Source organism: Rhinolophus hipposideros, assembly GCF_964194185.1.
Source record: "Rhinolophus hipposideros genome assembly, chromosome: 19".
Taxonomy (NCBI): Eukaryota; Metazoa; Chordata; class Mammalia; order Chiroptera; family Rhinolophidae; genus Rhinolophus; species Rhinolophus hipposideros.
In genome coordinates, this window is record NC_138065.1 from 30512727 (window position 1) to 30539591 (window position 26865).

The window sequence follows — 26865 nt, forward strand, 5'->3', positions numbered from 1 at the left end:
TGTGCCCTCCACTAGATTGAAAACAACTTGACTTGGAGTTGATGGGTCCTGGAAAAAAACACTGTTCCCCAATATTCCCCAATAAAAAATTTTTTTTTGGGGGGGAACAGGACTTTATTGAGGAACAGTGTGCACTTCCAGGACCCCTTTCCAAGTCAAGTTGCTGTCCCTTCAATCCCAGCCGTGGAGGGTGCCGCCCAGCCCCAAGTTGTTGTCCTTTCAGTCTTAGTTGTAGAGGCCGCAGCCCAGCCCCAGGTCCAGCTGCCGTCGCCAGCCGCAGGGGGCACAGCCCACCATCCCTTGCAGGTGTCAAAACCGGCAACCTTGTGGTTGAGAGCCCGTGCTCCAACCAACTGAGCCATCCGGGAGCTCAGCCGCCGCTCAGCTCAAGGTGCCATGTTCAATCTCAGTTGCAGGGGATGGAGCCCACCATCCCTTGCAGGACTCAAGGAGCTAAACCAGCAACCTTGTGGTTGAGAGCCCACTGGCCCATGCGGGAATCGAACCGGCAGCCCTCGGAGTCAGGAGCACGGAGCTCCAACCACCCGAGCCACCGGGCCAGCCCCCCAACATTTTTTTAATTACTGAAAAAAATAAATAGACTTTTCCAGGATCACAAGCTTCAGGGCATTGAAAGAGCTGGAGGAAAGGAAGCAGAGAGCAAGCCAAGGAACTGTTCGGAGGAAGCCTCCAGTGTTTTGCCAGGAAACCAATTTAACACCGAACACAGAGGGTTCAGCTGGGGAGTGCAGGGAGGGGCAGATAAATGAACACTCAGTGATGGTCTATTACATCCTGAGTCAGAGGTCATTACTGACAACCTCAGCTCCGGCACACATGGGCATGTGCCCCACTATGAAACAGTTTGTTCAATGTCTATTCTAAGAAATTTGAGGAAAATGAAAGCCAGACTGATTATGGGACAATTTAAACAAATGCAAAACATTTTTAACGAAAGCAGAAAAGGTTAGGTCTCCATACAGCTACTGTCAATTATTTTTATTGAAGAGGGAACACAATGCTTCCTCTAGAAAAGTTATTAACATATCCTTCCATGTGATTACGCTGCTCAGAAGGGAGGCACACAGTTGCACAGGGGAGGAGATGAATGCAAGCTCGGAAGACAGAACTCTTCCCAGCAGTACGGGAGATGCCTGCAGCCAGGTTTCCTGGATACCTAGTGGGCAGGGAAGATCAGGGAGAGATCCATCTGGGATACAAAGAAGAGATTACTGCCCATAGCTACCAGAGTGTTGCCCTTCTCCATATCCCCCATTCACTCTCTTGGCAGTGGAAGCCCTCCCTCTTAATCGATCCAGAACACTCCCCTGAAAATCTAGCTCGACTTGCTGAGCAGCCAAGTCCAGCTTCGTAGGGAGCCAGCCCCTCAGGAGCAAAGCCTGTTAGGCCTTTAGGCTGTAGATCACCCTCAGCCCACCATACACGACAATGCTCACCAACACACTGCCAGTAACTCCACTGGCAATTCCTATTCCCAAGGTGATAGCCACCTTCTTTCTCCACGGCGGACGGTGAGGCCTGGAATAGTTATCCAGATTCACTTCCAGGCCCTCATCTACTAATTTCTGATCCTCAGTAAGGGACTGATGGAAATCCAGGTTCACTAAGTTAGGAGGAAGGACCCTCAGACCAAAATAGAGCCTCTTGACAAGTCTCAAATTTTTTAACAGCTGCACATCACACCTGTAGGTCCCAGAGTCATACTCCTGAGCAGATTCAAACTTCACAAAGTGGGAAACGGCTCGAAAGGGCTTGAAGACTTCATCATCAGTTGAGATGATACCCCGAGCAAGTCTCCAGGTGAACCGGAAAGCTTCCTGCCCAATCTCCAGGATTTCTGAACTCAGACAGCTCAGCTCAAATTCCTTCCCTATTAGAATGGTGAAATGGACCATTCCACAGATCCAGTTGGTCAGACATTCCAAGCGCTGCGATTTACACTTCCTTCTCACTCCATCAGGGCCCACCTCACAGACAGTCTCTTCCTTATAGCCAAGGCCACAGGTAACAGTACAGGTTGTGGCATTAACAATAACTTGCCCCACAGCTTCTTGCAGCTTCTCAGGGATGGCCAGTGTTTTAGGTACAGTCACCACGAAAGGCAGATAAATAACCAACACCAGGCTCCCAAGGATGAAACTGGTGGCTGAAGTCTTCATGTCTTGGTAAACATTTCACCACCTTCAGCCAGCACCCCAAGGTATTCCAGTTGAATCTTCTATGATATCATAACTCAATTCCTTCAATATGAGATATCCTTCAAAGTCAAAAGATGTAATGCCTGCATTGTCAGTGAAAACTGCCACTTAGTAAACCACAGTCCAGTCCTTAGTGACAGGCCAGGCCACGGGCAGGAAGGCAAAGTCAATGCCGCTGCTTTGCCATCTCTGCTTGTTAATGAACCATCACCTTACCAGTCTTCCTTATTTCCACATCCTTTTCATGAATTTTAATCCACCTCTTGGTAAGACAAAGATGAAAAGACTTCAGAAGCTCAAGTGAATTTACAAATTACCTCAAATGTATAGTGAAGCTACTAGATTTTTCCTCACCGTTTCTCTGCCCTTCCAAATTGTGGGATCTAATTGAAAGGGTTTTGTATGACAGTTTTCAAAACCTCAGTTAAATCTGACCAAATAAGAAATCAAATACCAAGTCTTAAAAAAAAGATAGTAACTTGAATTGTTATTATTGACTCTAAAAGCTCTTAAAACTTCTATAAAAAGGATAAAGGAGTCTCAACTGAGGCAAGTGACTTACTCTTCCAAAATTCCTATTTCTACTTCCTCCTTTGTAAATTAAGACCTCCTTGCCTATTTCAGGAAGGTCACTTTGAGCATCAAATGATAAAAGTGTACATGAAAACACTTTGTAAAGTGTGAAACACTGTTCATGTGCAAGAAATTTTAAATAGAAATGAAAATTCATGAATGGCCAAGAGCCCTTATAGAATCCAAATGTTTATCAGCAAGACAGGTGACATTAAATGCAGCTCCTTTCCCCTTTCTAGGCACTCTTCCTTCCCAAGAACACCAGAGATATTTGCTGGGTGAGCGGATGGGTAATTCTCCCTACCTCTCAGCCTCCTCCCTTCACCCTATAGAAGAGAAGACCTCAGCTTTCACTTGGGCCGAGGTTGCTATGAAACAGCTATGATGTCAAAGATGGATTCTCAGTCACGTAACAGAAAAGATTAATAGGTAGACACTCAGATTTGATGATGATTAAAATCAGACTTAAACAGACTTTAGGAAACATCTTATTCTTTAGGAGACAATGAACATTCAATGGGTTTTAAAACTACTTAATCTGGGGGTGGGGGGAAGGCTAGGAAAGAGGTGTATTTACATGTCCACGGAAAGCAGGAAGCTCCTTGCATGCATTTTTGTAACCTCCAGAATGCCTCCTAGCACTGTGGCCTCAACAGAGTAGTTACACACACGTATACTGAGTTAAAGAATTTAAAGAGATCATTCCTAGATGACCTTTTTGATTTAGCACCAACATTTTGATTGGATTGTTTATTTATAATCTTGTCCAGAGGCAGAGATCTGGACTAGCTGATCACCCCCATCCCTCCCAGCTCTGTATTTCCACAAAGAAAGATTGAACATCAGCACAGTAAGCTGCATTTTCTGTCAGAAAAAGCAAAGTGGCAGGCAGTTTCAGAAGTGATCACTGTCTACAAACATCTACACCTCTTCTTTAATAAACATCCAATTTTATTTACAAAGCATTAAAGCTTCAGCAAGAAGTACCCAAGGCTTTTACAAAACTACAGAACATTAAAAAACAAAATGGGGGGTGGAGATGACAAATAGGAAAAAGAAAAATATGCATATTATTGTACAAATTTAGAAAATCAAACTGAAATGGACAGAGGTTTTTAGGAGCTGAAATAAATTCCAAAAGCATAAATAATTATTAGGAGCTGCTGCCAGAGACAATCTGACAGGGCTGAAGTTGATTTTCTCAGTAGCCAGTTTAGGAGGTGGACATAACAGAAATATCCAAATGCACAGGTAGAAGACACCAAGCTACTTTGCAAATGGAAATAAGGCAGAAGCCTTTGTATGACAGTTTTCAAACTACTGCAGTATACAGTAGAGAGAGACAGGGAATGGAAGTAATATCTGCAAAACAAAAACATATTAGTGAGCCACCTACTAATCTCGATCATTGGTCTGAGATGAGATATTAAATGAAATTTACAAAATGAGCACTTGAGGAAAAAGTAGTGGCATCTAAAAATATAGACATGTTGCAAATGACTCGGAGAGCTCTTACTTCAACTACTGAATATTTTGGTGCTAAAAGGTGGAATAGGAGAAAGGCTCTTACTGATATGTTCTACTTTGGTTTCTATCCTAAAATCCCAAAGTTAATCAACTTGTTTGGCTACCTATAGGAGCAACCACTAACTGATAGAGATTTCACAATAAGCACTGTGTTTAAACTCTCCTTTGAAAATACTGTGAAAATGATGATCCTGGTTAAGCACTTCTGGTCGCCTAAAAGTTCTATTCAGAGAGGCTAGTGAGACCACCCCACACTTGGTTTCTTTACTCTGGATTTTCAGATAATTTCAAACACCCAATGTACACATCCATCCAATCTGCTACTTTTTATATAAAAGAATAGCAAAAGCAAAAAGTAAAAAAAAATTTTAAAAAGCTAAGCAACCTTTCACAGAAAGGAAGTGACTGAAAGATGTAAGGAAAAGGAGTATGGATACAAGAATGGAAAAATACAATGAATGATGAAAGGACGGATATCCACAAGCAATGATAAAAATAAAATAAAATCTGTTCCTTGATCTGTGATTTGAACTGTTGTTGCTGCTTTGATTTTGGACAGTTTTACTTTAGTCCTTGCATAGATTCCCCCACCCAAATAAAAAAGAAGCTTGTTGAGACACCTTGGCTTGTTTCCATCTCTGGAAGACAGCACAGATAAAACAACGCAAAATATTGATGATTCTTTGCTGGAGACGGATGAAACTATCTTTAAAAACCATGATTAATGAGAATGAACCAATACTGAAGGGAAACATGCAATGAAAGGAAAACAAAGAAAAACCCTGACCCTCTTAAAGCCCAGCTTCTTGAGAAAAGTAGAGTATGTTTGGAAGAAGGGAAGGGGCCTTTCTTATCTTTCTTCTGTTTCTGAAAATTTCAAGTCTTTCAAGCACTTTCTTTTCTGCCCATTGTTTGTATACAATATGGAAATACAGAATGTATCTGGTAAGAGGGTAAGTTTCAAAATGGAAGAAAGAATATGCAACAGTTTTCCAAGGATACAGGTAGCAGAATTTCAGCAAGAATATGTCACTCAAGGACATGCACTGAGGATGGAAGGCAGATAAGAGGAGACAGGAAATGACAGGTCAAAATGATGCTGGGTACAATAAAATTAGATGAACAAAACAAGTATCTTTTCTCCAGCACATAACTCAGTATTAAAGTTTCAATGAGTCAAACTCCCATTCGATGTCTTCACAAATCCTCATTCCTGAGAGCCTATTTGGACTTATGCTTGAAAGGGAAGGGACGTATACTCTTCTTTCATAATTCACTTCTTCATTCAAACATAAAATTCACTCTGTCCACCTCCTGGGTGAGAAGCAGAGGCCTATGTTTTAAATTAAAGTCAATCTCAAATGACTGACCACAGTGTCCAGAGGCCACATGATGGAAACGTGGGGAAGAACGAAGCACTTCAAGGGTCTTCATAACAGTTCCGAGATTGCTCCCCCTGCTAAAGAGATTAGACACAAAAAGATTTCTTTTAGCATCACTTAGACCAATTCTTATGAGAACAGAAATCCTGATGGATGCCAGATGATTCATGACAAGCACACATGAGCTAAGAATTTCCCCCCTTAAGTTAAAACCAACTCCCCTTACTCTTCATTGAAAGAATAATCCAAATCCCAAATCCCCACCCCATACTTTCTCAGTACTTCCCCAAAGGGGGAAAAAAGGCAAAATGATCAGAGTTTTATACATTTTCTAAGTTGCTAATTAATTAACCATTTTCTAAGGTGTTAACAAATAATGCTTAAAATAAAAAAGTGCAGTGAGGAAAGAAAATTCTAGGGTACTACATCTTCTAATCTTTCATATATTAGACCAATCAGTCACTAATTAATTAACAGTGAGCAACAAACTCTTTTCCAAGCACCCGTTTCTTAAGTGACATTCTCATCACCTTAGAATCCCAAGTATGATGAAATGTTAATGAAAACTACTGTTGACATTTCCATGTGCCAACAACTGATCAATAAATAAAATCCTCAATAGTAAAATCAAATGAACACTTCCCTGATTATTCCATAGAAGCTGCTCAACCTCTGGGGGACATCCTTAAATGGGCTGCTGTGAAATATTGACTAGGAAGTGTAAAAAGAGAACAAGGTGAAGAAAATCCTCCCAGATGCCAATGGGAATAGGGGAGAACATGCCAGTTGAAGCTTAAATGGTTAAAAAATATTGCACAAGTTATGAAAGAAAAGTACCCATTTGTAAACTTCACTTCTAATCTGATTTTTAAAGGAAAAGTTCAAGCACAGTTGCAAACTGGCACTAAAAAAGTATATTCCCATTTGCTTGAAAACAGACTGAAATTACAAACTTTCCTGGATGCTACATTGTTAAAAATCAAATTTTTAAACTTTATATAGTTCAGTAAAAGTTTATTTAGTACCTGTTAATGCAGCTGCCTCTCCACATAAGACATAATAAATAATCTCCTGAGTTGATTTTTAAAAATCTCGAGCTAGAAGAATCTGCTCCACAGCAGGACTCACTATCAGGCCTTTCACACCTTCAGACCGCTTTCACTGACTGTCCCCTCAGGTACCCCAATCAATCTAGTTTTAACGGTTTAAAAATGAACACAACATTGACATTTTAAGCCTAAATCTCCACAGGAAAACCAAAACCAAAGCAATCGATACTATGAGCAAGACAAGATACAGAGAAACAAACAGCAGGACAAGAGAAGACTTCCAGGCTATTTAAAAGTCTGCCGCAAGAACACACTTTATTTAGCTGCAACATAAAGGCAATCTACAGTAATATAAAATTAAGAAAAATTCAGCTCGCGGTGAACAGCTGCTACTGGTACCTTCCAATAGGAGCCTAAGCCAAAGTGGCCTAAGAAAATACTGGATATTGATTTTCAATCATTACCTTAGTCAGCTAACAAGATCACAAAGAATGAGAAAGAATATCCAAGTAGCCATCTGATTTTAGCAGGAAATTCATGTATTAGTCTTTGACTGACCATTTTTCAAAAAGATAAGAGGGGAATAAAAGCTCTCACTTACTACCAAGCATTCAAAACAATCCCCAAGTCGGGTGATTGTTCAGGGCCTGGCACTGTGGTTTGGCCTTGGGGGCAGTGTGGCCAGACGCAGGGGACTCTTCGAGGTTCTTGTCCACCCAGAAGCAGCACCTCTGCCTGCTTTAGTCTTTGCCACCCCCAAGAGACCCAAGGGCACACCAACCCCTTCATGCCCACTACGTCACGAGCCTTTAGACCACTTAGGTGACAGACCACAGTTCTGTCACACCTGCTACTGATGATGCTTGCTATCAAGGAACCCTAGTTCTTCAGCAATCCTTGAGCAGTCACAGGGCAATGGGGCACTCACTGGTGGTTCTGCTCACGTCTCAAATTTCTGATCTGAGAACTAAGGTAACTGTGGGGAACCGGAAAGGTGCGATGTTGACCTGGCCTTTCCAAACTGTCCCAAGCTCAGGGTCACTCTCACCTAGCTTCACTGATGGGTCCTCACTCACCACAGAAAGTGTATCTTCATGGATGTGGGTCCACTGGTGCTATCCAATACTAAAACGAGCTGTTTGACAGGGAAGAATTTTCTGTAGCCCAGATTTCAGCCTTTGCCTGGTCTGGGGCCTCCAAGCAGCCCATGGTATTGGATGAAGCCCCACCCTCACCTAAAGAATTCCACACAAAAGATATGATGGGTTGTCCTGAAACTAAGACTTCTGATAGAGTTATCTGTGGTCCCCGGTTTCACCACACTCCCTTTGTGAAGAGTTGCAGCCTTCGCAAAGATGCAAACCACATGCAGCTAGTCGATAAAGCCGGACGCAGCCCTTGGGAGGAAGTCTTGGAACCAAACCACAATGTCTCTTTCAGGTTTCTAATGATTCCACTCCCCAGCACCCTCTGGAGTTTCATCTGGCCATTTCAGTGTTGAGATTTTCATTCAGGAAAAGGTCAAGGCACCAGGGCCAGAGAAGGGAAAACGTAGGCACAAGTATGTACAGATTATAAGGAGAAGTGTGCATGCACACAATTGTGAGGAGTTGGTGAAATGTTTGCAGTACTCTACACAGCTTTTTTTGTCTGCGTGTTCTCAGAAAATGTATCATCACCCTGGTCCTATTCTATGCAAGTCTCCTCTAGTCCTTTTAAAGGGTGAAGCTGTTAAAATAGTTGCCTTTATTTAAAGTCGACCAACTCAAGTGCCTAACAAAAATAATGTAGAAAATGAAAGTCCAGTTTGAAGCACCCTGCTATTCCAAGGTATCGGTTCTAGTCTTTAATGAGGTCAGTGCCTCATTTGATCTTGTCAGCAAAGTGAGTGGGAACAAACATCTAACAGGTCCTTGAGAATGGTATCTATTCTTCTATAAGGAGCTTTGAAGTGCTGACTTGTATCAGTACTAAAATATATAGTCTACATAGAGTTCAAATTTCACTGCAAACTATAGTATTTTGAGAATTTTAGTGAATAAAAAGGCCCATTCCCTTAGGGCTGAGTAAACTTTCCAATATTTTGATTTTGATTCTTATTTAGACATTTTAAAAGCATAGTTGCTGTACTCTGAGCTGTAAAACCTAACAATACTTCATGGTGCCTTTGACAGAAACCTAGTTTGGCAAATGACAGAGATAATTTAGTTACTGTCAGTGATCACATCAACTAAAATTAAAAGTTCAAATTCACTGTATTACAGAGAGAAAAATGTGAGTCTTCAAAAACTTTACATGGTTTATTTACCATACACTTTACTATTACAAAGCATATGATTAATTACAGACAGTTTTTGAAGAAGCTTGGAGACTAAGTCCTAGAGCATTTCAATTAATTCAATCTGTTTGACCACATGTTAAATCACCCTAAAGCATTTCAGCTCCTTGAGCCACGGAAATCTATTTAAACTTTAAATTGTGTTTCTTCCGTAGTGGCATCAGCTTGGACAAGAAGTGGGTTACGGAAGGATCGTTTTTATTTACACAAGTCAATTACTGATCTGCAATCTTTGTTGGCAATGTCCACATAACTTTCCCAGACTATTTTAAAGTACATAGAGACACAGCCTTGGGTGGACTGAATGTGGAGGTAACTGATTATCAGTGGAGCACCACAAATACTGTTGTGGGAAAAAATGCTGGGGGTCAGTGTGATGGGCTGTGAAAAACTAAATCTAGCAAATTGAGGCAGAATACTCTGCTTCAGCTTTTCTGTAAAATTCGTGTTCACAATAATTAACTGACTTAAGGAGTAACTTAAGCAAGGAATTCTGTTTCACATTCTAATGTATCACATCACCACATTTGGATCAACGCATTTAAATTAAAATGTTTAATCAAGCGGGGAAGGTGAATACAACCAGATTATTTTATCAGTCCGGCCTCTTAGTATATTGATCACAGAAAATTAACAGTACTGTATTAACTAAAACAGTGCTTGTATATAAAACGAAAAGTTTCCAAAACTCAACAACGTTTGAATAGAAATGGACTCTAATTTGATTACTAGTTTTTAAACAAGAGACCAGTTAGCCTAGATTCACAAATATCTGATAGGAAACTGAAACTGTTCTCCCATCTCCCAATAAAAATCCCTCACTATAAAAGTGAGAAAACTCAGTAAGTTTCAAAAGGCTTAGGTGTTAAGAAGCTACACATGTACTGTAGTTTCTATCTTTTCGGAAATTTCCTCCTGTTTGAAAAAACAAAACACTTCGTATTTTTTAACGTGATGGTTCTACCAACTACTTCATTACTGCTTCTAGACTACTGGAAGAGAGAAAAACCTCTGGGATAGAAACAATTTGGAGAGAAAGAGAAAAGGGATGCTACAGGTAAACAGTAACCAACTGTATAAAGCAAGTTATATTTCTGGTTATCTGTCTGGCCTTTTGAGGCAAACCAAACCAAAATAAAACATCCAGGAACAAATACAGATGAAGAAATGAATTAAACCAGGGGTTCTTACCCTGTTTTGGGTCATGGATTCCAATAGGAATCTGAAGAAAGTTATGGCATCTTCCCCACAAAAATATTCACACAGTATTTTGCATATAGTATCAAGGGAATGTAGACCCCTGAAGCCTATTTATGGACCCAAGGTTAAGAGCCACTGAATTAAGCCAAATCTGGTTTAGCCTGCCCTTGTTAGCAGCTTGAAACTCAGAGAATACCTGCCACAAACAGGAGGGAAAGAAGGAAAAAAATGCTGCAGTTAAACCGAGTCAGGGGCTGTACAAAGCAAGGCCACGAAGCAAGCCAGACAGTGCTCCCAATGTGTCCTTACCTGTCAAGGGCTGGCTGAGTTCCGCCTGCACTTTACCCTTCGCTGATCCTTCCAGAGGTAAACCTCTGTCCCCTTTGTAGAGTTTCGGTTTAAATGGAGAATCTTTCTCTTTACCTTTTGATCCTTTAGGCCGGCCTGCTTGCTTCTTCTTGGATTTGCCATCCCCCTTCACACCCAGTAGTGGATGGACTTCTGTAAAAGCACAGACAGGCAAGGAAAAGAATCCATCCACCACCAGTCCCATCACCCCAACCAAGCACATGGCATGCCGCCTACCCATGAACCAAGAATGTTGTCCTTGTGACCCAGACCCACTAATACAAGGAGAATATTACTTTGTTCATTATTTATAAAACTATAAAAGAATGAAATTAAGAAATAGTTGCTTGGCCAAAGGGCACACATGGCCTACGTGGTTTACCCAAGCCAGAACTGCTCTAAATGGAAAAAGGAGCTGAAGGACACACTGATACTATGCACACCAGGCAGAGCAGGAATATACACACGCACAACATCATGTGAGAACAGGAAGGAAACGGGCTTTGGGACCAGAGGCCAGGGTAAGAATCCTGACTCTACCACATGATTATAAAGGCTCCCAGAGTCAGCCTGTGAAAGTAGGTAGGAAGAATGAAAGGACTGTCCAAGTCTGACTAGTACTTTACCGCATAATAAAATCTCGGGAGGGGGTGGGGGAGAAGAGTGGCATAATGAGACAAACTGAGCCAGGTGTCAGAAGACTTAGAGTGTGTCAACTTAGGCAAAGTACTAAGGGCAGAATCTCCCCATTCTGAAAGAGAAGAGAAAGCACATGAAATCACCACAAAGTTGTAAAGCACTATAAAAAGACTGCTGGGAAAATTTCTTTAAGGTAAAATCACCCAAACAGGAAATTACCAGGTTGTGCTGGAGAGTAAAAAGTGGGACTATCAGGCAGCAGAGAGAAGATGTGGCTCTTACCATCATTTGGTACTCCTTGAAGTTCTATATTGGTTGTTTTGGGTTTCTTCTTAGGTGGCTGGGACCCATCTGCTGAAGACTGCCTCTTCTTCTCTGAACTAGCCCCTTCGTCCATCAAGGAAGTTTGGACTGCATCCGGTGGGGGGCCATAAGGATTTTCTTCTGGGTCTTCTACCTCAGGGGCAATGGGTAAATACAATAGAGCCTTTGAATCTTCCAGCTCTTCATCACTATTTGGAACAGGATCAGACAAGGGATTGGAAAAAAGAGACAGTTGCTTAAACCATGAACCCTTCCTCTAGGGCAGAATCACCTACATTAACCATAAGCAACAGGTATGGATCTAGAACTTTAAGAAAGCCAGGATGAATAAAAGGGAATTAGACAACATGATTAATAAAAGCAGTTGTAATAGCAAATAGTATAAGTGAATTATTTCAGTGTCTTCAGACGTCCTATACAGAAGAAAGGCACTGCTTGCACACCAAAGCAGCAATCTCTTGGAGCTAAGACAGCTGAGACTCAGAAGGGCCAGCCGGGGGAGAGGAGACAAGGAGGAGGTACGTGCCGAGGCCCCGCCCCCTGCCAGCTCACCTGCTGCAGAAGGCAGCGATAGGGTCCACACTAGTGACATCCACTTCCTCGTCCTCGGCAGCATCAGCCCCTGCAGGACAGAAGCAGAGCGACACATGATTTTCAGAAACTAAAATTCAGAAGAAACAAAGGAGGAAAACCAAACGTGTGCTGAATTTCCACCATGTGCTAGCACAGGGTCTAGAGTGATGACCAAGAAAGTTGGGAACAGGTCTTCAGTAGAAGCTTCACAGTCTAACTGGGGAGACAGACATAAATGGATCATTTCAATTCAACACAGTAAGTGCTACAGTAAAGGTATGTGCAACGTGCTAAGATGAAAGAAGGAACACTTATGTGAAAGTCTGCGACGGCTTCATGGAAAATAATCCAATAATACCAACACAGTCCAGAACATGCTACATCCCTGGTGGGCCTCCTAAAACACATGAGCCACCAAATTATTTAGTATCACAAAATGGGGACCAGCACTTTCAAGCTAGAAAGAACCAACCTCAATCCCAGTTCCGATTCCTTCCATCAAGGGGCCCAACACAGTCAATCATCTGTGGCATTCATTACTGACAGTGCCAACTGGGCAGACTGAGCATTCACACACTCTAAGCTCTATTAGATAGAAAGCCCTGTGTTAGACACCATAGGGATAAAAAGACAAATCTTTATTCTCAAGGAGCTTCCTATCAAGAAGTTCAGAAGACAAGAGATAGTATCAGTGATCACGATGATAACAGGAATTAACATCTAAATGCCTTATCACACCAGGCACAACTGAATGCTTTATGGGAGTTATCTCATGCATTCCCCACAACCCTCAAAGGCAGGTTCTATTATTGTCATTATTACTATACAGATGAGGACATTCAGGTTTAAAGAGTAAGTATTTTGCCCAAGGCAGTCTGACTCCACAGCCCATGCTCTGTACCTTCACCTTACTGACAAAGGAGTGACAGCACATGACACAGCTGAGCACCCAGCATGTGTGGGTGCTCTAAGTGCTGCAGGTAAACCCTCATTTAACCATCTGCAATTAATCAGGAAATACAAAGTGAAATGTTGAGAGCTGTTGAGCCATAGTAATAATTTACGCAATGCCTTAGTAAGAAAAAAGTGACATTTCAGATGAAGTGATGAAATAAATTTCCAACACAAATTAAGAATGAATAATGAACAAAGCGATCATTTCTCCTTTGGGAAATACTATCTGCAATTGAGAAATATTACCTGTCTGCTCAGGCTCACTCTTATCTTCATCTTCAATGTCAAACTCTGATTCCCTTTCCTCATACTCTACATTTTCATCCAACTCTTTGAAGTCTGGTGCAAAGGCACTCCAATTTTCCTGGCCACAAAAACAAAATATATATTACTACTTAAACATTTGAGAAAACAACAGTCTATAATCTAGACATTAATGATACAAATGAAACATTTGAACATGAAAGTAACTCAGAATTCTGAGATCAAATTTGGCGGATAATAAAAATTAGGTATCTTATAGGTATCTATATCTTAAGGTATTTCCTATTTTAAACATTTCAAGTTATTAACTATAGTTCTTTCATAAATAACTGTCATCTTCAATCTTTTAAAGATGTAATTCTGAGTTACATTTTCCTATGAATACACTGATTACACACATAATTAAAGGTGTTCAAAATAAAACCAAGATGTAAAACAGAAACTAAGCTAAAAGTAAGAAAAGCAAAAGAAAATCTATCTCAGTCAGATAAGAAACAGAAAAATGTAACTAAAAGCCCACTAGACTTTTTTACTGGAAAAGAGAGCTAATAAATCGGCTTTGGCCCAAGACCACCTCATCAATATAAAGCAAAGGTAGATGCACTAAACCTATTTAATCAGGTTGTAAGAATCATATGCAAAAGAAAGTATATGAGGTAATCTATAGCTTACTATTTGTAAAATTCTCTGATAAAAAGAAAGGGTATCTAGTTTTAAAGCAATTAAACTAGAAAAATACTTACTACTTGATTTTGTGCCCAGATAGACACCACTCCACTAGAAATGGAAGCTATGATGGGTCGAACAGGATGCCACTAAATTTAATGAAGGAAAGAAAAATGAGTTCTAAGAACAGATCCAAAATGTTCTGTATTATGTAAGTAACAAAAGCAACCTCTCAATCTACTCACAGCTACATCCAAGAGGAGTTCTCCTCTCGTCCCGTGGAGAATCTTCACCAGGTTGCCTATGCTCTTCTCCCAGATGTACAAGGCGTGCTGCCGAGCTGAACCTGCTACTATGTACTCCCCATCCCCAGAGAAACAGCATTTCTTCCACGGGGTCCTTAGGACAAAGAAAGCACCCAAGGAGAACTAGAACCTGAGCCCAGGTCATGAACTAATCACATATTCTTCTGGGTTGTGATACACACCTATTTACCAAGTCCTGTAATTTTTGCATGGGTTCAGGCTCTCCATCTCTTCCACAGGTTAAGATTTCTCTGCCATCATAAACTCTGATTATTCGATCTGCTGTGTTAATTAAAAAGCAACTACAGAAAGGAGAAAAATATCAACCCCAAAGGTCAGAAATCTGTTTCCATTAACATTTTCTATCACTACCTGTTACTCAGAACAGTATCATAAAACAACTATAACAACAGTATCATAGAACAGTATCATAAAACAACTATAAAACAACTGGGGAGAGACTGAGTAAAGATCTAAGTAATAGACTCAAATACTTATGTGTCCACTTGTCACATTCCAAGCAAAATTTAATTTGAAATGAGAATATATTTTATACTTCCTGTGTATCCTTGAACCTGTATGTGCAAACTAACAAACTTACCATCAGTATTTGATTGAGATCCAAGACTTCAAAATTCAAACCAGCTTACTGAATTCACAAGCATTCAGTAAATACTTCATTTCTCTGGACCATTTTATACATCATATAGTCTCTTAATGAGTTCATAAACCATTTCATTTTAAAGTGTTCAACTTTTTACTATAATTACACTGGAAATCTGTCTGAAATAAGTTATTTCATCACCTTCCTCCAGACTTCACTGACTCAACTTTCCTAATTAAAGAAAATTTTGAGTATGAATGTCCCCTACGCATGTGTTTCTATACAAAAGAAGGTGACTGTTACCTCTCTTACTGACAACCTCTTCATGTTTTTGTTGCTGTCTTACTTCTAGCTCGGTAACCAACAGAAAAACATCTGAAAATAAAAGGCTAAATCGGTTTTATGTGAGTAAAATATATGTTCAGTTACTATGTAAATTCTGTGACATCGATTCTGATTATAACAATAGCTAAGCTTTATCCAGTGTTACCCACATGCCAGGCATTTGAGCTCTAAGCACATACTTACCTCTCAGATATCCTTTCTGTAAAGGAACTGCCTGATAACTTCCAGATAAAGAAGATTTGAATGCTGGTTCAATGCAGTAAATTTTATGCATTTAAGAACCAGATATTAACAGTTTCCAATAACTATTTTTTAAGTAAACTTTTAAAAAATTTTAAGTAGAATATAGACAGAAACTGTGAATCTGAATGTATTTTTGCATTCCACTCAATTTTAAAACTGTCCCTAAAAATATAAGGTCTCACCTCCCCTTCCGGGCAAATTCTATTGACTTAATGGCCGTGGTATTGCTTGTTCCAGTTGTTACTCTGAAGGAAGCAACAAGATCCTGAGAATCTGTTTTTAGGACCAAAATCTAAAGTTTAAAAGAGAGAGAAAAAAAGTAAGTATTCTGATAACTTAATTAGATCTGGCTTGTTTCTAAAAGTGGGCAGAGACTGGGTAAAAATATAAATATCTCTATTCCCATGTATTCAACCTGATTAATTGGTATTGCCCTTCATCTCTTCAAATAAACAACAGTGTCTTAATCTATTCTTAAAATACAATGCTTAGTGTTATTCACAATAATCAAAAAGTGGAAGCAACCCAAGTTTTCATCAACAGATGAATAAACAAAATGCAGTAATACATAAAATGGAATATTATTTAGCCTTAAAAGGGAGGGAAATTCTGGCACATGGTGAGCACAGATGAATCTTAAGGACATTATGCTAAGTGAAATAAACCAGACAGAAAAAGACAAATACTGTGTGAGTCCACTTATATGAGGTACCTAGAGCGGCCAAATTTAGAGGCAGGATGGCTGATAGGGGCTGGCAGGAAGGAGGAAATAGGGAGTTATTGTTTAATGAGTACAGTTTCAGTTCTGCAAGATGTAGACTTCTACAGATATGTGGTCGTGATTTGTATAACACTGAATATACCTAGTGCCACTGTACACTTAATGGTTAATATGGTAAATTTTATGTTGTATTGTATATGCTTTTTACCACAATTTAGAAAAATTGCCACTCTCTAAAATAGGCATGAAATTATACTAGCACATGTGCCCAGTCAAAAAAAAAAAAAGTCAAGGTGCCTATCAGAGGTCTCAGCAGCAGAAGCACAATGACAAAGGGCACGTCATCGTTCGGAAAGCGTCACAATAAGACACACACGTTATGCCGCCCCTGTGGCTCTAAGGCCTACTACCTTCAGAAGTCTACCTGTGGCAAGTGTGGCTACCCTGCCAAGCGGAAGAGAAAGTGTAACTGAGTGCTAAGGCTAAAAGATGAAATGCCACTGGCACTGGTCGGATGAGGCAGCTAAATATTGTACACGGCAGACTCAGGCATGGATCCCGTGAAGGAACAGCACCGAAACCCAAGAGGGCAGCTGCTGCAGCATCCAGTTCTTCTTAAGGATTTCAACGATTAGTTGTGCAATACATGTTTTGATTTTAAAATTAAAAAAAAAAGATGCCTATCGAATTACAAACTCTAAGCTTAACAGGGACCTTGAAGCTCACCTAACTTGACTTCTTACTCCACAAAACCATAGACTAAGCTGGCCTGAATTACACAATATTTACAGAACTAGGCATTTTCATCAGCAGTATTCCATTTTATAACTTTTAAATTTTATAATTTAGTAATGGCTCTTTATTAGTAGCATCCAGTAAAAGCCCTTCCGTCTTTTTCTAGGCCACATAATCTCTGACCACCCTAAATCCAAAGAACAGAATATTATTAAGCATGAGAGGAAAACAGGCTGCATTTGCCACAGGTAGGAGGTATGCTTAGTGCAGGGGTAAGAGAAATTTCAAAGGAAGAAGCACAAGTACACAGGGAATGAGCCCATGCAAGGCTGAGCAAGGCTTACTTCACCAGCTTCTAGGCTTACCTTGCCTTTCGCATTTCCTGTGTAGATATATTCCCCTCGTCTATCAAAAGATGCAACCACATTCAAGTCAGAGTCGTCGTCTACTGGCAAAACAACATGTTTGGAATCTGAAAGGGTCAACATGACAGGAGCAGATTTCATGGGACACACGAGAACCTTGTTCCTGTTTAAAAATATGAATAGTACATTGGCTGTTGCTTTGGTATCAGAAGGCTGATTCTCTTGCCGTTTTCCCTCATCACTATCCACTATCCTCATCAATGCTTCCAGCTCAAGCAAAAATAGTGAAAAAGCCTAAAAATCTAAATGTCTAATAATACAGAAATAACTGAGAAAAGTTATGGGAGCCTACCTTGACAAATAAAATGTAATCATTACAAATAAACATGTAGCAAACCAGTAAAATATGTATGAAATAACATAAAAAAGAAAAATGCTGATTAAAACCATGTAAAAAATACATACCTATATACGTATGTAAGATGCATATTCGTGTTTTGTGAGCTATAAAGCACTACATAATAAACTTTATACATAAAGAGAACTTGACTAAAAGAGAACCCAGAGAAATGTAGACATGTTATGTCTGGGGAATGGAATGATGGGTAGCTCTTTTTCTTAAATGCAGTTTTAATATTGAATGATTTCCCTTCTACTAAAGAAATTCAAATAGTCAGGGAGGAAAAGCTCCAGATCAAGGACCAGTCATTATACTTATTCCTACTTTTGCCCACTTCCAAGGTCTTAATTTTAGCCAGTTTTTAATTATATAATACTTTCCTTAAAATCTGTACCGTAGAGCCAACCTGGACAGAAAGATTTTTTTACGTGGAAGGTTTAGAGATGTGTGTATTTGCCTCCAAAAACCTCAAACCGAAATTGTCCCGAGCCTGGAGCTAACCCATATAGAATTAGATCCCACCCCAGGAAAGAATAGCTCAGATTAAACATACTGATCTCGTGGATGATACTGGACTTTTAAGATGGGTGAAGGGAATCGAAACCTCTGGTCGCAGTCGCCTGAAAGAACGTCCCACTGTGACACTATGTTATCAGTGGAAGCACTCACGAGCTTATGACCATCTCGACTCCAGCTGAGAAGAAAAAAAGGGTAACTTAGCCTATATTCTAAGGTAAAGTACCACTCTTCTGCACAAAAATGCATGAGTCATACATATTGTCCTAACTGCTTGGGTCAACAATATTTCTTTTTTTTTTTTTCTTAACATATACTCAAATTCACACCAAGCTTTCCCACCTAAGCAATAAGAATGTTTTCATGATATTTTTGGATCTAGTAACAGAAGCTCTTAATAGCTCAAGACCACACTACAAGTGGCTCTGTGAAAGGACAGACTCAAACATGTTAGAAGAGTCTACAATCAGCGAGTCCTTAAGTGTTGAAGTCACAACGAACAAAGTTTTTTCCCTAGGGAGCGGGGAGGGAGTATCTCAACTTTCTGAGGTTGTCCCTGAAGTAGCACCTTCACGGCATTAACAAAATAATAAAGATCAGAATCTGTTATTTAAAATAATTAAGAAACGAATTAATTCCTCCTGCTAAGTACAGCTAAGAATCCTGGACATTATACATAAAACAAACCCCAAAAGACTGAAAGGCAGAGAGGAGACAACTGGCTCGAGACTGTAGAATAAGAGAAATGACATAATAGTGTGTTCCTTGGATGTTCTTTTTGCTTCCTATGTCCCAGACAGGGTGATGGAAAAGCCAATAACACAGTAACACCATTGGCACATACACAAAAAGCCTCAAGAAGAGACTGCTTTCTCTGGCCGAAGGACCAAGAAAGGACAAACCAGACAGACAGAAAACATTTAGGCAATAATCACTCTACTCCAGCAACCACCACAGGAAAAACTGCAACCCCACCTCCATCCCAGTCAATAAGGTCTAGACAGAGTCTAGACTATCACTCTTGCCCAGTCATAGTAAGGCACCCTTCCTTGCTAACTGGTGTCAGAGAAAGCTCGGAGGGGAGCCTGACTTTCTTACCCACCAGGTGGTTAATGAGGACCCCCACCACAGTATTAGTGGAGGCCACAAGGGGAGCAAGGACAAGGCACTGCTAGCTTTCCCAGACAGGCTGGTATCAGCCTAGAAGGCCAAGTGGGGAGCCAGACCTTCCAACCCCACCAAGTGTAATGAAGCCAAGTTAGAAACTTGGACTTCTAACCCACAGCAATAACAAGATGGCGCCCTCCCTTCTCCCTGGTACAGTATCACAGGAGGCCTGCTAAAACAGATGATTTAAATAATAAATAAACGCTACAGTCTTACAACACAATACCCAAAATGCCCAAGTTTTGACTGAAAATCACTATCAACCCAAGGAAAAAGAAAATAACTTGAATAAGAAAAGATAATCAACAGATACTAACAGAGATGACATAGTTGTTAGAATTATCTGACAAGGCTTTTAATGCAGTCATCATAAAAATGTTTCAATGAGCAATTGCAAACATGCTTGAAACAAATGTAAAAACTAGAAAGTCTGACCAATGTCACCCCTATAAATTTTGATTAAAAAATTAAAGAAAAATCCAGAAAGTCGCAGCAAAGAAATAAGAACTAAAATGGGCATTTTAGAACTGAAAAATACAATAACTAAAATTAAAAACTCAGAGATGAGGGCTGGCCCAGTGGCTCAGGCGGTTAGAGCTCCATGCTCCTAACTCCGAAGGCTGCCAGTTCAATTCCCACATGGGCCAGTGGGCTCTCAACCACAAGGTTGCCGGTTCAACTCCTCGAGTCCTGCAAGGGATGGTGGGCTCTGCCCCCTGCAACTAAGATTGAACACGGCACCTTGAGCTGAGCTGCAGCTAAGCTCCCGGATGGCTCAGTTGGTAGGAGCACGTCCTCTCAACCACAAGGTTGCCGATTCGACTCCCGCAAGGGATGGTGGGCTACGCCCCCTGCAACTAGCAATGGCAACTGGACCTGGAGCTGAGCTGCGCCCTCCACAACTAAGACTGAAAGGACAACAACTTGACTTGGAATAAAGTCCTGGAAGTACACACCGTTCCCCAGTAAAGTCCTGTACCCCTTCCCCAATAAAAAAATCGTAAAAAAAAAAAAAAAAAAAAGGAAATGGCACATTTTTCAAGTGCTGAAAAAATATAACTGTCAACCCAAATTTTATATTCAGGAACAAAGAGGTAAATCAAGACATTTGTTGCCAACAGACCTACCCTAAAAGAATGGCTCAAGGAAGTTCTCTAAATGGAAAGGAAATGAAAGAAGAAATCTTAGACCATCAGGAAGAACAATGAAGAGAGTACAAATATCTATAAATAATACAGACTTTTTTCTCTTCTTGAGTTTTGTCATATGAAGCAAAACTTACAATGCTGTCTTATGTGAGTCTCAGTATATACAGAAGAAATATTTGTGACAATTACATTTATAAACCAAAGAGAGTAAAGAGAGGTAAGGTTTCTACACTTCACTTGAGTTGATAAAATGTCAACACCAGTAGACTGTGATAAGCTTTGTATATACAATGTAATACCTGATAACCACTAACCAGCTATACAAAGAAATATCCCCTAAAATACTATAGATAAATCAACATGGAGTTCTAAAAGCTGTTCAAGAAACCCACATGAAGGCAGGAAAAAGAAAACAGAGAAATGAAAAACAGAAGAAACAAAAAAAGAAACCCCAAACCAGTATTTATCCAAACTTTGCAACAAAGAGGAGTTGCTATTGAGGAACTCGGCAGCCGACATACCTCCATGGTCAAAAATGCAGGCTCCTGAGTCAGATTTACGCTGAGGCCTAGACATTACCACCTTCTAGCAGTCTGATCTTCAACAAGTTATATAACTTTTCCAAGCTTCAATTTCCTCACCTATGACATGGGAATAACAATAGTATCTACCCACAGAAGACTATTGAGAGAATTAAAATTCATACATATAAAATTCTTAACCCAGTGCCTGGCACACAGTGAGTACTCAAAAAATATTAGCCAACAGCAGCTGGATGGCTCAGTTGGTTAGAGCGCGAGCTCTCAACAACAGAGTTGTTGGTTCAATTCCCGCATGGGATGGTGGGCTACGCCCCCTGCAACTAAAATTGAAAATGGCAACTGGACTTGGAGCTGAGCTGCGCCCTCCACAACTAGATTGATGGACAATGACTTGGAGCTGATGGGCCCTGGAGAAACACACTGTTCCTCAATATTCCCCAATAAAAACAAACAAACAAAAACATTAGCAATTATTTGTGTCAGAGACAAGATAAATGTATTCTTAGACTCAGGACTAGAGGGACAAAGGAAGTCAGGGGTAAAATGAGGAAGTGAATATGCAGTGATTAAATTCAAGTCTGCACACAAAAGGATTCTGGTGCTTCTCTTCCACCAGGTCTAGAACACTTGCAGTCAAGCTTACCCCTAAGAAAGGCAATTAGAGGATCCTTTTAGAGAATGTATACCTAAAAAAGAGGCCTACAGCTGCTGTAACTTGAGATTTCACAACAAAAAAGCCAGCAGACCACCCAATTTCAGTGGATATTGGGAGGTTAAGAGGGTGAGCTAAAACTCAAACATTGTAACAGGAAATCCATGGATAATTTCTGAAATTCACAAACCAAGAAAAAGTGACATACATATGTTATTTAGAAATACGAAACTAAGTATGAAAAGAAACAAAAAAATGAATGCACACTAAGAATGGGACGATATTGGCAGTGGAAAGAAACAAGGGACTGCTTTCGTTGCTCTTTTTATAAGCTTTTTATCACAATTTTACTACAGAACTGAATGTTAGCTATAATTCCATTTTTTTTCTTTAAACACTTCTGTACTATAATACTTTTGGCTTTCACAGCACGATTGTATTTCTGTTGTATTAGAAGGAAATCTAATTTTAAAAATTAAATTATAAACAGGTAAAAACTAAGAGGGGTTCTACCATTAAAAATAATAATCCTTCAATTCCAAATTCCATAAACTCAAGAATTAGAGATTATCGTACCTTCTCATATCTGACAATTTTATTTCTTTCCAAAAGACAGATGGGTCTTTACTTATAGTATGTCTTAGAATCTTAAAGATCATTCAGTTCTACCTATGGCCTCCATCCAGTGTTGAATTCCTTCTGTAGCATCCCCAAGAAGAGGGCAGCAAGCACAAGCAGGGACAATATCACTGATAAATTTTTTCCTGAGCAGTCCATCCATCCCTGGGCACTTTTGCTTGGGAGCTCTCCTCTATACTAAGCTAACATTGGTTTCCCTATTACCTACTAGTCCTGCTTCTACGCCTTGAGCCAATTTTTCTGTCTTGTACATGTTAGCTCTTTAATAGTTAAGACAGCTATCACACCTACCCAAATCTTCTCTTGGTGAAACTTTATGTTCAAATATTACACAACAAATAAAATAATAAAGTTATACTCCAAAGGAGGCTGAATTTTAAAAACCCCACAAAATGCATGTAACTACTAATTATAATGTATAACTATATTCATATATACCATAAATTAGGGGACAGTTAAATAATTATGATGCCTATATACCATGCAATACTATATATATACATATATATATATACTACATATACATACTATATATACTATATATATACATATATGTAATACTATATATATAAATATATATATAGTGCCAAAAATATAAACACATTTTAAGAAAGGAAAAAACGGTATTAAAATTGTAATACTCACTATATACCAATAACAAAAGATGAATACAAGTCACGTTTGACTTCTGCAATTACAAGAGGTGCTCAAAGTGGTTACCATCAGCGTCCAGACACTTCTGATTACGGTGAACTACTGCTTGAGCAACGTTGACCAAAGTGTCCACTTGTATACATTTTTTTGGCACCCCCAGATACATATACATATATATCAGATATATATACATATATGTACACACATATATATATTCCACTAAATCTCAAACACAGTTCTTGTACAGGACCTATGGCGCTTTAGTACATGCACCTGTATGCATATACACCTCCTCCTTCTAATCAAGAAGTTCTCCTTGATTAGAGAACTTTTTTGTGTGTGTGCCCAATGCCTACAGAACCCGAAATATAATTTATATTCAATGTTTCAATGAATAAATACATGAGAGAAAAACTCTATGCACAAAGACATTCACTAAAGATTATGTAGAAGAGAAACAAAACAAAAAGGGTTAAGTAAACTGTGGTTTATCTGTCAGAAGATATATACCCATAAAAAAGTTTTTAAAGCCTATGCAAGCCGGAAAATGTCTGGTCAGTGTTGGGGAAGAAAAAAATAAAACAGAATACAGCACAATTACAAACTCTGCTTAGAAACATCAAAATTGTTATAGTAGTAATATCTAGGTAATGGAACTATGGGAGATATTAGTTCTTTCTACTATGCGTTATTTTCCATAATTTTGTAAATGATTATATACTATTTTATAATAAAAATATACGCATATTTTAATAGGTAGGAGTTCTAAAATTAGATTGTGATGACAGCTGTACAACTGTGTGAATGTATATAAACCAGTGAATTGTACACTTTAGCTGTGTGAATTTTATAGTATATGAATTATATACATCATAATAAAGCTGCTAAAAATATATGTATCCGTTTAAATCTTTATTGCAAAAGCATAACAATAAAAAAAATTAAATGCAAAGGAGCTAGAAGGGACCTAAGAGATCATTCAGGCTGGTGCTCTAATTTTGCATATTAAAGAAAGGTTTTGGCCAAAGCCGCCAATTCATTAAAATTCATTAATGGCCAAACCTAGACTGGGATTCAGGCCTCTTCCCAATCCAGTACTTTATAATCCAGTGGACGCTTCTACCTAGACAGAGGAAGTATGCTACAGCTTAATAAATCTAGATCTGGTTAGGTGCTTTTTTTGGCTCCAGTTCATTTCAAAGAAGTGCTGCTCCAAAATAAAATTTTCTGAAGTAAATATTCTCAGATAGTAAGAAAGAAATCGACGGGAATATGTATATAACCAGAGTTCAGATCAATATATGCGTATTTGATAGAAAGCCTTAGTAACATAGAAAGCTCAATGAAGGAATGGACATGCTCGTGATAACTAAAGTGGATGGACTTCAAGAACCTGGACTAGGCAGGACTAGACGACTTTCAAGCTTCTCTCCTAACAAAGATTTTTGATTTTAAACGAAAGATCATTATCAAAGATATCACTATGGCTAGGATGTGTAAATATCTCTTTTCAGTATTGAAATATTCTCAGCCGTAGCCTGACACAGACCCAGAGGATACACTGAATTTCTCATCACAAAGGAGATTCAAGCACAGCATGGATTCAAGTTCTATATAAGCTATGAGCAATTATATTACTAATGGCTGAATACTTCAAACTCTAAATACTAAAATATCTACAATGAGATTGGCAATTACACAATCACCATCCCAATTTAATTCATATTAAACATATTAAAATTCCTTACCATAAAGAACAGACTGGATGGATGTGTGCACTGATTATTTTAGCAATGCCTCTTGTCAAAAAATCCCAGATGACAATTCGGCCATCATTACAGCCAACTGCAAGCAGCGTACCCCACCTGTTAAAGGTGCAAGTCAGGGCCATGCTGATACAATCCAAAGTTCCATCAGCTTCCTAAAAATTAAAATGAACACAAGAATATAGACAATAATACCCAAGTATCCAGATTATTTTTTAAAGGTTCTCTATCACCTATGACACTTCTCTTGAACTTAAATTATGTACATCAAAACAATCTCTGTGTGTTCTTACATCTATTAAACTAGACAAAATGAAGAAATATTTATAAAAACTAATAGAATTTTTGGAAACTGATGTGATCACTCCTGTATATTACCACTATAACTTTGTACACATACTCTCAAGGGCAATTAGGCAAAATATAATAAGATTCATTAAAAGGGTCTTCTTATTTACCCAGTAATCATAGTTTTGGGAATTTATCCCAAGAAAAAATAATTTAAAACAAAAACCCTGGAACAGCCTAACATGTGTAACATTAGGAAAGTCAAGTAATTTTATATTAATATCAAGCCATTTAAAATAACTATAATGACTACACTGAAACATATTCCAAGTATTACAAAATATTTTTACATTTAAAAATGCAAAGCACACTTAGAGCATACATCCTGATTATTACTATCTAAAAACATTGACCGAAACTAGAAAAGCACACAATCTATGTACAGGTGATGGTACTGTTTGTGATCCTTCAAGGTCTTTATTTAATTTAAAGATAAATGAACTATAAGATATACAACATTATGGTGGCATTTCCAGCCAATATTGCCAGCCTTTCCCCTCCTTGATCAAAATTAAACATTTAGTTCCATATTATAGCAAAAGATGTATCATCACATTTAATGTTTCTGTTGTCAAAAAAAAAAAAGAATCAAAAGATATATTTCCACTCTAACACAAAAGCTAGTGAGTTACCATGTTCCTAAAATCACAACAATACTCCCCTCTTACCTCTGGATAATTCTGCCCAAAGGACTCTGCAACAAAGCAAAGAAAGAGAGTTGATGGAACATGTGCAACATCCCAGGGATCTCACAGCTCATGAGTGATGTATAGCAGTGGTCTGCAAAGTGTGCTGTTGAACTGAGCCCTTTCAGGGACTCGAAGGTCACACCTATTTTCATTATCACACCAAGATGGTACTTGCCTTTTTACTCTCATTATCTCTTAACTTTATATAGGAGTTCTCCTGAGGCTGTACGACCTGTGATATCACAACAGAGTGAATGCAGAAGCAGCTGTGAGAATTCTGCCAACTTCGATTTAGGCAAACATCACAGAGATTTGTAAAATAGTGTCATTCTTCTCACTAAATATTTTTTTTTAGAAAATAGTTATTTTTCATAAAAATATGTTAATTTATATAAATATGTAATAGTATTATGGTTATTTTTAAACAACAAACTTTTAAAAATAAAATTAGTCAAATTATCTTAAGTCCCAACTATTCTCTAAAAACTTATTAACAGCAGTGAACCAGTAGTGATTATTCCCCTATTAATAATAGCATTTAGGCTATAACATAATCTGGTAGTTGGTTAAACACACAATTCTTTATATTAATTTCTTAAGCAAACAACATTTTGGTACAATCATCCCTGAATGCTTCTCCTACATTGAATTTGGTATTTATCCATTGGTACTAATAAACATTTCAGCCCCAGATGATGGTATGATGATCCTGCCTGCTTGTCAGAAGTTTAACATCAGCAGCAGCGTCAACTTTGTCAGTATTTACTTCTAAAGACTTTATTACAATGATTTTTGAACTATACTCTGAGGTCTACAGGTCCAAGAAAGTTGTTTTATGTATAGAGCATCTAAGTAAGATTTCAGTCAAAAAAGGAGTCTACTGCTTTAAAAAAGTCTGAAAACCATTTTATTACAATTTGTCCTTTATAGAAACTAATAGAAAACTAGAGTGAAAACATAAAACTTACCC

At 38.8% G+C, this 26865-nt stretch overlaps 3 protein-coding genes across 9 annotated transcripts in view; 1 reads left to right on the plus strand and 2 right to left on the minus strand.

Annotated features, from left to right (window-relative positions):
- Positions 1 to 1261: 1261 nt before the first annotated feature.
- Positions 1262 to 2235, minus strand: TMEM81 (transmembrane protein 81). Its single transcript, XM_081026504.1, has one exon. It carries the CDS (start codon positions 2178 to 2180, stop codon positions 1404 to 1406), a length of 777 nt encoding a protein of 258 aa, XP_080882630.1. The 5' UTR covers positions 2181 to 2235; the 3' UTR covers positions 1262 to 1403.
- Positions 2236 to 3512: 1277 nt separating this feature from the next.
- Positions 3513 to 26865, minus strand: part of RBBP5 (RB binding protein 5, histone lysine methyltransferase complex subunit) — a 29889-nt gene continuing 6536 nt past the window's right edge. Inside the window, exons 2-14 of one of the 7 annotated variants that reach the window (XM_081026491.1) lie at positions 25875 to 25900; positions 24841 to 25013; positions 18328 to 18468; positions 17375 to 17537; positions 15736 to 15845; positions 14544 to 14663; positions 14302 to 14455; positions 14134 to 14205; positions 13373 to 13490; positions 12152 to 12221; positions 11558 to 11787; positions 10598 to 10789; positions 3513 to 5778 (exon numbers count right to left, since the gene is read on the minus strand). In XM_081026491.1, coding sequence (XP_080882617.1) covers positions 5750 to 5778; positions 10598 to 10789; positions 11558 to 11787; positions 12152 to 12221; positions 13373 to 13490; positions 14134 to 14205; positions 14302 to 14455; positions 14544 to 14663; positions 15736 to 15845; positions 17375 to 17537; positions 18328 to 18468; positions 24841 to 25013; positions 25875 to 25900 — 1598 coding nt within the window. In that variant the 3' untranslated portion in view covers positions 3513 to 5749. Of the gene's footprint in view, positions 5779 to 6245; positions 6413 to 10387; positions 10790 to 11557; positions 11788 to 12151; positions 12222 to 13372; positions 13491 to 14133; positions 14206 to 14301; positions 14456 to 14543; positions 14664 to 15735; positions 15846 to 17374; positions 17538 to 18327; positions 18469 to 24840; positions 25014 to 25874; positions 26128 to 26865 lie in introns of those variants that run through there. The other 6 variants (XM_081026493.1, XM_081026494.1, XM_081026496.1 and 3 more) reach the window with 6 other exon arrangements.
- Positions 16601 to 17004, plus strand: LOC308487335 (large ribosomal subunit protein eL37-like; the record flags this gene model as incomplete). Its single annotated transcript, XM_081025418.1, is given in 3 exon segments — positions 16601 to 16742; positions 16745 to 16764; positions 16768 to 17004. Coding segments are annotated over 3 exon segments (288 nt in total). The 3' UTR covers positions 16894 to 17004.

Coding starts and splice junctions, on each gene's coding strand:
- TMEM81 (XM_081026504.1), bottom strand. CDS start 2,180: ATGAAGACTTCAGCCACCAGTTTCATCCTTGGGAGCCTGGTGTTGGTT.